The sequence below is a fragment of the Penaeus vannamei genome, chromosome 33 (assembly GCF_042767895.1).
Source record: "Penaeus vannamei isolate JL-2024 chromosome 33, ASM4276789v1, whole genome shotgun sequence".
Taxonomy (NCBI): Eukaryota; Metazoa; Arthropoda; class Malacostraca; order Decapoda; family Penaeidae; genus Penaeus; species Penaeus vannamei.
In genome coordinates this window covers 7,664,274-7,674,273 of record NC_091581.1, presented here as the reverse complement: position 1 = coordinate 7,674,273, position 10,000 = coordinate 7,664,274, and the positions used below count along the sequence as shown (strand labels likewise).

The 10,000-nt window shown below is 39.0% G+C and overlaps 1 protein-coding gene across 2 annotated transcripts in view; it reads right to left on the bottom strand.

The window, feature by feature from the left end:
- LOC113821258 (transient receptor potential cation channel subfamily A member 1) overlaps positions 1–10,000 on the bottom strand; it is a 24,485-nt gene that overhangs the window by 6,078 nt on the left and 8,407 nt on the right. For both annotated transcript variants that reach the window (XM_027373747.2, XM_027373749.2), the window contains exons 2-3: positions 4,499–4,571; positions 1–1,575 (exon numbers count right to left, since the gene is read on the bottom strand). The exon at positions 1–1,575 is cut by the window's left edge and continues 48 nt beyond it. In XM_027373747.2, the coding sequence (XP_027229548.2) occupies positions 1–1,575; positions 4,499–4,542 (1,619 nt within the window). In that variant the 5' untranslated portion in view covers positions 4,543–4,571. The remainder of the gene's footprint in view (positions 1,576–4,498; positions 4,572–10,000) is intronic.

The window sequence follows — 10,000 nt, the reverse complement described above, 5'->3', positions numbered from 1 at the left end:
CGCAGTCCACCAGGCAGATTTTGGTACGACTTAAAAGGCAGACTGTTCAGGAGGAAACTGAACGCATCTCGATGTCCCTTTTCAAAAGCAATGTTAAGTGGATATCTACCACTGTCATCTTTCACTTTGCAGCTCATTTTACTAGCTTCCATGAGCAGTTTGCAGCACTTCACGTTCCCCCTCGCAGCGGCAGTGTGCAGAGCTTCGGAGCCATTATCATCCTTGACAAATTTATCGACTCCGAGCTTGAGCAACAGCTTCATAACGGACGGATGCCCATACTGCGCGCATAGATGTAGAGCTGTCTGGCCATACATGTTGACCGCATTCTTTCGAGGACCTTTCTTCGAGAGCTGGAGGCATATGTCGCTCGAGTCTAGCTTCGTTGAGAGGAGGAATGGCGTCTCTTTGGTCTTGAGTTCGGCGTCCAGTTCGCACTCCCCACTGCTCAGTATTCTCCTGACGGCGGCACTTTTCTGATTTTCTACCGCTAAGTGTAAACAGGTCTTCGCGTTGTTGTTGGATTTCATCTTTGTGGAAGCACCGGCTTCTAGTAACAACAGGCCGTTCCTCTCTCCGCTCTTCTTGAGGGCGTAATGAAGAGGTGTATATCCGTGACAATCTTGGTTATCAATCATTTTTGCGATGTCTCTCTTATTTGCGACTTTGTTTAGGAAAAAGTCCATACACTCCCCGGATGGATCCCAAGCGGCTAAGTGGAGGAGATTTTTGCTTTCTTTGTTTATAGTATCTAATTTAGCATTCATCTCTGCCAAAAATATCGCAGTACACATAAAACCTGTTTGTGTTGCTTCCATTATTGGAGTGTTTCCACTCTTGTTCTTCGCGTTAATATCACTTCCCATTCTAACGAGCTCCTTGACACAGAGCGTATAACCTGACCGTGCAGCCACATGCAATGCTGTGTTTTCTCTTGGGCCTTTCCTGTTAAGTTCCGTTTTTTCCCCGGACAGCACAGCGAGGCATTGATACCATCCCCCGTGGGCAGCCAGCATGAGCGGGGACTTCACAGAGGGCCCAAGGGACTCGTCTCCTGCATAAAGAGGGAACAGGAGCGAGCAACAGTCAGTGAATCCCCCGTCGGCTGCATGATGAAGAGGCAACCAATGAGCGTTATTTAACACATTAGGATTCGCCTTCTTGTCCAGGAATAGTTTGACAATATTGGAATATCCCATCTTGGACGCGAGGTGCATCGGCGTCATTCCCTCGGCGTTCGTCTTGTCCAAGTCGGGACTCGAGTTGTGAGCTTCCTGGAACCCGATGAGCGTTTGGCAGAAGCTCTCCAGGCCTTCTTTCGCAGCCAAGTGAAGGGGGGTGTTTTCGCCCTTGTCTTCAGCTCGGACATTGGCTCCATGGTCTAGTAGCAATTTTAAAATGCTGGTTCCCTCTTCCTTTGTTATTTTACTCGCAAGTAAATGCAAAACAGTTGAATTGTTTTTCTTGAGATTGATTTTTTTCTTCAGCTCAGAATTTCCTTGCAGCAGTGTTTGGCATTTGGTCGCGTCCCTTTTCAGAACGGCGTTCCAGAACGTGGAAAAATCCGCCTCTTCCCTGGAAAAGGCAAGAGGCTATTAGAAAATAAATATATACATACATATAAAATGTTTGTGTATTATGTGTGTGTGTGTATATATATATATATATATATATATATATATATATATATATATATATATATAGGCCGTTATCTCCTTTGTAATTTCACCCGGGACATCCGGGGTAAAAGCCCGGACGCAACGAGCTCGCGTCCGGGTTTTGGTGCCTGGCGTTAAGGGTTCATGACGTCATCGTTTCTAGAGGCGGAGCCCATCTCCTGGTCAAGAACAAGCTCGGCCCCCTTGCTTCTGCGCATGCGTGACTGTGTTTCTTTCCCAGGGCCCTTCACTGAGCGTTAGATCAGGTGCCAGTTAGAATAAATTATTTTTAATTAAGGCAAGAAAAAAATCGCTAAACAGGCAATTGTCACCGGTGCTTCTTGTACTCTTACAACTTTCATATCTCTTTGCAATAGTAATTCAAGGAAAAAACAATTTACAAGCTCAAGAAAAATGCAAACACCATGTAAATTTGCATTATTTCCAGTCGTAAACACTTTGTCCCGAAAGGAATCCGTTGGCTTCAGCTTCGTGTATATAAATCTTATTACTTTCATAAAAACAAAACGTTTAATATGTTGTATATACCTTATAAAAAGGAGTTATATTTTAGATTATCCGTGAATATTATTTTGACTGTAGGTCTTCAAAAATCGAATATTTATGATATGATTGCATTCGGACACTGTTCGAAATCACTAATACCGTGCGAACAGCGAGGCGCGATAAAAGCATATTTCTTATTATCAAGAGTGAAAATGCCTTGCATGTAATCACTTGATATATTTGAGTAGTAATTGTATTGCTGTTGGTACGTGTTCATTGTAACAGACATTAAATGAATGCAGGCAGGGGAAAGTGAAAATATGCGGATAATAAATATAAAGAAATATTAATGACTGAATAGAGAGAGAGAGGTAGAGAGAGATTGATAGATTAAGAGAGAGAGAGAGAGAGACAGAGAGAGAGAGAGAGAGAGAGAGAGAGAGAGAGAGAGAGAGAGAGAGAGAGAGAGAGAGAGAGAGAGAGAGAGAGAGAGAGAGAGAGAGAGAGAGATACACACAGAGAGACAGAGAAAGAGGCATAGAAAGAGAGAATGATAGAGAGAGAGAAAGAAAAAGAAAGAGAAAGGCAAAAGACTTAATTCCATTATTTGCAATGGTTCTTCTTTGTTCATATGCAGGGCAGTGTACAGTAATACAAACTAAATGGAGATAATATCAAGTTCATTCGTAGGGGAATTATAAAATAAGATCAAATAAATTGGCCACATCATTAGAAATAAAGGTACATGGTTTGGCTTTTCATTTAATTATTAGATGCCATTGACAATTCAAAAGAAACTTCAATTTCCTTTTTAAAGTAATTAGATTGATGTTTCTAATATTTTGTGGTAGGTTAATCCAGGTACCGGATCCTCGTACCTGTTTCCGTGTTTAACCTCTTCATGAGCAGAGCGTTAATATGTCTGGTTTGAATGCCTGGTTTGTTACCAATTATTTGTAGGTGCATAAACCAGTGAGGATATTCACCCTATATGAATTTATGAATGGATATGCCTATGCCCTATTGACATTTTGATTGAACGTTAAACCAGTTTCGTGTAGTGGTTATATAGTCATATCTATTTCCGAGAGAGAGAGAGAGGGAGAGGGAGACAGAGGGGGGTTGTGCAGTCATGTTTATGTAAATGAACTTGGTAGAGAGCGAGAGTGAGAGAGAGCGAGAGAGAGAGGTAGAGGGAGAGGGAGAGGGAGAGGGAGAGTGAGAGTGAGAGAGAGTGAGAGTGAGAGGGAGGAAGAGAGAAAGAGAGTGAGAGAGTAAGTGAGAGAGAGAGAGAGAGAGAGAGAGAGAGAGAGAGAGAGAGAGAGAGAGAGAGAGAGAGAGAGAGATAGAGGGTGGGGGGAGAAAGAGAGAGAGAGAGAGAGAGAGAGAGATAGTGGGGTGGGGAGAAGAGAGAGAGAGAGTTATGAGAGCCGAGAGAGAGAGAGAGAGAGAGAGAGAGAGAGAGAGAGAGAGAGAGAGAGAGAGAGAGAGAGAGAGAGAGAGAGAGAGAGAGAGAGATAGTGGGGGGAGAGAAGAGAGAGAGAGAGCGAGAGCGAGAGCGAGAGAGAGAGAGAGAGAGAGAGAGAGAGAGAGAGAGAGAGAGAGAGAGAGAGAGAGAGAGAGAGAGAGAGAGAGAGAGAGAGAGAGATAGTGAGGGGGGAGAAGAGAGAGAGAGAGAGAGAGAGAGAGAGATAGAGAGAGAGAGAAGAGAGAGAGAGAGAGAGAGAGAGAGAGATAGTGGGGGGAGAGAGAGAGAGAGAGAGAGAGAGAGAGAGAGAGAGAGAGAGAGAGAGAGAGAGAGAGAGAGAGAGAGAGAGAGAGAGAGAGAGAGAGAGAGAGAGAACGAGAGAGAGAAGAGGAGGGGGGGAGAGAAGCCGTTAGATTTTATACACGTTCTGGATGTGATTCCCACGCCACCGTTTCTAGACTGAAGTGTAGGACAGTTTCGCCGCACCTTTTGCGCCCGGCAGCGGCAATCTGTGACGTCACTCCCAAACCTGGGACGTCCGGGGTTTGGAAAAAAAATGACGGCCATATACACAGATATACGTACACACACAAACACACACACACATACACACACACACACACACACACACACACACACACACACACACACACACACACACACACACACACATATATATATATATATATATATATATATATATATATATATATATATCGTGAAATGAATTACATTCCTGAGACAGAAAGAGCCATGCGCTTATTTGATCACTCAAACTCGAAATCGATGTTAAATATAATAATCGGAAATATACGCAAGATTATCTTAAAATTAAATAGCAAAAAGCGATGATGTAAATACTCACTTCGAATCCATAGGAATACTGCTGTAATCCTTTTCTTTTGGCATGTCGAAATATACACAGTTTTTGCCGCTATCTGTAGGTAAAAAAAGGAAATAAAATATAACTTCTACTTTCTGTTGTATATTGTACCGATGTCATGCACGTCATTAACATATTTGTAGGGACAAAAAACGTACTAAACACACGAGTTGAAAAGGCCCTACCACACTATCACTTTTTCCGTCATTTTTTTGCGTTTTCGAATGAACTTTCCGTATGGAAATCGACTGACAAACAAACAAACATGGCGCTATCGGAGTGAGGTCCTGGGAATCACAGGAACGTTCTCATATTTATGATATTTTAAAGAAATAAGATGCATATTGTATATACGAATGTTCTAAAATAATTGCTTATGGTTACATTCACTCATCCTATCTAATTTATTAATAGCACAAGATCAAGACGGAAATGAGCCAGTTGGAAACGGTCGTAACCGTCTTCGTCTGGGAGTTGTTCCCTTTGCAGACAATACTTGCGGAAAGCCTCAAATCCAGAGGGAAACGCAAAAAATTGACGGAAAAAGTGATAGTGTGACAGGGCCTTAAGCGAAAGCATGCAGCATATATATTGAACTATATTACGGCTCTTGCTATAGTGATCTGGATTGATTTGATTAATATGTTGAAAAGAACTGACTTGGGAAATTAGTTGACTTGATTATATTTCTACTTGAGCCTATAATTAATGAAAAAAATAGTATACTTGATTATGTTCCAACTTTTGCCTATAAATAATGAAACAATTAGTAGACGATTATATTCATACTTGGGCCTATAATTAATGAAAAGAATTAGTATACTTGATTCTATTCATACTTGGGCCTATGATTAATGAAAAGAATTAGTAGACTTGATTCAATTCATACTTGGGCCTATTTTAATGAAAAAATTGTGTACTTGATTATATTCATACTTGGGCCTATAATTAATGACAAGAATTAGTGGACTTGATCATATTCATACTTGGGCCTATAATTAATGAAAAGAATTAGTATACTTGATTATATTCCTACTTGGGTCTATAATTAATGAAAAAGAATTAGTAGACGATTATATTCCTACTCGGGCCTATAATTAATGAAGAGAATTAGTATACTTGATTATATTGCTACTTGCGCGTAAAAGTTGATTTTAGCTGTAAATGGAAAGGTATTAGGACACACCCCTAGGGCCACTATTTCCCCCCAAAAATTGTATTGCATAAACTGAAAAGTTTAGTTTTGTCCTTTCACGCATCTTGGCCATGGTTATTCAATCCTTTTTCTGCAAAAAATGCCATATTTCTAAGACTCCACAGCTATAATCTTCATAATATGACTATTCCTGCAATTTTACCCTCTATCACAACCAAGCTGGGGATTCCAATACCACAGACTTCGAGAGCCACTGGAACCTTGTCGCTCTCGACTAGGTCCCAGGGGCTCGCAAACTTTTTGGTATCGTTACCTCCGGCTGAGTTTGGTATCGTTACCTCCGGCAGAGTTGTGATAGATTACTATTACCCCTAGCTCATTTCTCTTCCGTTATGGGACGTTAAAGGGGGGAAATATTGAACGCTGAATACTTAAAGCATTTCATATGAGAAAATCATTCTGCAGAAAAAAAAAACGTAGAAATATTTTTTGGACAAAAAAGTATATATATATATGTATATATATATATATATATATATATATATATATATAATATATATATATATATATATATATATATATATATATATATATATATATATATATATATATGTATATGCACACACACACATACACACACACACACACACACACACACACACACATATATATATATCCCTCTTTTTACTTTTTTTTATATTTAGGTTATCAATTATCACCCCATTTTACATTAAAATGAAGCAACTTCAACTCAAGCGTAACATGACAGTGATCGAAGGGCAAAACACAAACAGAATTATAATTTAATATATATGTTCATTTATCTATTTATCAATCAATCTATTCATTATCAAAGATCCATTTACTTTAAGGAACTCTTAGGATGCGTTTACACCAAGCGAGTCAAGGCGAGATGAGTCAAAATGAGGCGAATTATACGAGTCCTTTTGAGACTTACACCAAGGTCTATATAAGGACTTATTTAGACCTGGTTTACAGAGCGGGAGGCGAGGTGAGTCGAATCGGCGCCGTGACCCAACTGATCTTACTGTGGATAGATCAGTATCTCTCGCCGAAGTCATTGTATTGCCGTGGATTCATCGCTGTAGACGTAAAAGGCGAACGCGAACACCGATTCGTGGATTAGCCATCAAGAGACCCGATTTTGGAAACGATAATTTATTCCCTAACTTGCTAAACCACCCAGAAAAAAACATTATATTTTGGGGGACGAGAAGTGAACATTCAAAGAAAAGCAATTGCGTCTTTCGTAAATTCACTGAACATAACGATTTCACTTACAATGCAAGAGATGACGCCCAAGATACAATCATTCAAATCCAGGCCCGGTAGCAACAAGAAACACGTGGCCTACAGTAGACGATATGGAAGTTCGTGGTATATTGAGGAAATATTTTGTATTTTCAACATAGAGTTCTCTAATGGCAAGATCGAGTGATCTGGGAATGTGTATTCATGGTTTTATGCCTATTGTATAAATTACTGTGAATAAAACCTCTTTTTGCCTGTGTTATTCATTGGAGCAAAAATCATTACGATCTCGGTGGCTGTGGTCACTGGGATCATATATTGCCGGGCGCTCTTGCAATAAATTTATCAGAGACTTCAGTTGCATGGGGTTCACACCACGGCTGCCTCGCTGCGACTAAGGCCCGTACCTTTAAAACCTTTCGCCAGGGGTGGCATTCGATTTCGCCGGGCGATCGGGAATTTCGTACTAATAAAAGCATGGCAAGTGTTCGCCAGTTCGCCAAGGCTGGCATAAGATCGTATTGGAACAGCCTGGCGAAGCGAAGTCACGAGAGCCCCTCCCTTTCCATTTTCTTGCTTTCAGATTATAAATCATTAATATATTTGTGTATGATATGACATAGGAATCACATTGCAATTTCAAAATATCTGAAAATCACAATTTATTACGCATATACGTAGTTTTTTCAAGACCATCAATGTTCCAGTCGAGAGCTAAGAACAGCCGTGCCCTCTCCCCCTCCCCCTCCACCGAGATGAGTTATTAGGATTAAGTTGTTATTTTGTTACCATAAGTGTTTTGATGTTGGCATGTTTATTACGGGCTATAGAAAAATGGTTGTCATACTCCACCGCTCTATAATGAGGCGTGTCTAACCTAACCTAACCCTTGTAGCCCTACAGTTCACTATTTTATATCGGTTAGGTATAGTAAAATGATTAATTTTTAACTCCTTTGTATAAAGTGAGGCTATTACGGAGATAACATTATGTTAGGTAAGGTAATAGAATATAAGGTAATATGATAAAGGTAACGTAAAGTCAGATAATATAATGTAATATGATAAAAAAAATCCCTGCTGCCATCCCTTTCGTTCGCGCGCCTTGGCGACCGTTGGGTTTTAAAGTAAGGCCTCCCTCACTCAGATGCTCCGCCAGGCGATCGCCAGCATGAGCAAAAGGTTTAAAATTACGGGCCTTAGAAAACGCTTCGTTGCCTCCAATGAGACAGAGGACTCCAGACTAAGACCCTTCGGACCAAGATCTAGAGGAGTAAGGTCTCTCCATTCCAACATTCCCTCTTCCCGCAGGTTCCCACTGGCCACGGGCGCAGATACAATAGTTTGCCCTGAGGGAGACGCGGTTTCTTTAATAGGATTGAAAGCAGTGAACTGAGCATTACTACGACGTGAAACGTTGGTCGATGCCTGGCCTTCCTAATTGTTTAGCTTGTCGTTATACATGCATACATGTATATGTATATCGTGCGAAAGCGCCCCCCCCCCATATATATGTATATCAATATATATATATATATATATATATATATATGTATGTATGTATACATATATATATATATGTATATATGTATACATACATATATGTATGTGTATACACACACATATATATATACCTATATATATGTATATGTTAACATATACATATATATATATATATATATATATATATATATATATATATATATATAAACACACACACACACACACACACACACACACACACACACACACACACATATATATATATATATATATATATATATATGTATATGTATACATATACTATATAGATGTGTGTATATACATATACTCATATATATATATATATAATGTATATATACATATACTATATATTTATATATATATATATGTATACATACATACATACACACACACACACACACACACACATATATATATATATATATATATATATATATATATATATATATATATATATATATACATATACATATATATATATACATATATGCACACACACACACACACATATATCTACACATATACATATGTGTGTGTACATATACATATATATATACACCCAGGGGCGCCGTCAATCGGCCAGGGCATCGTGGCAAAGAACAGGTTCGGGCCTCTGGTTCACTTCCTTTTTAGGTGGGAAACGCCTTTTTTCCCTTAAACGTTTATGTTAAAATAAATTGTATGTTACTCGAACTTACAATCAACAATTTGCAATCAAGAATATGTTACTAATATCACATAACTTGAAAAATATCGTTAGTTTGGCAGAAGATTGAGGACATTTTATGAAACACTGCCTTATTTTTAATCTTAATATTTACTGCTGTTGTAGTGTACCCTGAGGTCCACCAGGCTCCGAGTTTATACATACGGAAATATCTAACATGAAAATATACAAATATATCCTTAACTTCCATTCTCTGTAAAGAATCGCAATTCATTTTCTTTTTATTTTGGAGGGGTTACTATTTTATTTACTCGTTGAGTTTTGTTTCTTACTATAAATACATTCTTTTTATCAATTATCTCAGATGTTTTTTTTTTTAAAGGTACTTAGCCTTGCCACATTTCACCGCTTTTATTTTTAGTATCTCATTTCACTTTATTTTACCTTTGAAAGATATGCCCCCGAATTTCGCGTGGGCCAATCAGGTTAACGGACGTGTAGCTCCAGCCAATCAGAGCCATTCTAGGTCGTGCCCCCTGTCTGTGATTTTCAGGGGCGCGAGACTTCACGCTCACGCCCACGACTGGCTGGACGCTCGCTCCCGTAGACACCCCCCCCCCCTCGAATTCGTAAATGTAATCAAAAGCTAAGTATTCTCTGTATTTTGTGGTGGTTTTGGTATAAGCACGAAAGAAACAGTCACCGAACATTTTCTTGTGGCACGAGTGATGTATGTGGAATATAATTAATAAATTGTTAAACGGCAATTAAGTATGATAAACCTATAGCAGTCTAGCCAGTCACCCTTTTTTTAAATATAAAGATAATTTCCTGCACATCTACTAATTCTATTTATGATAAAATAA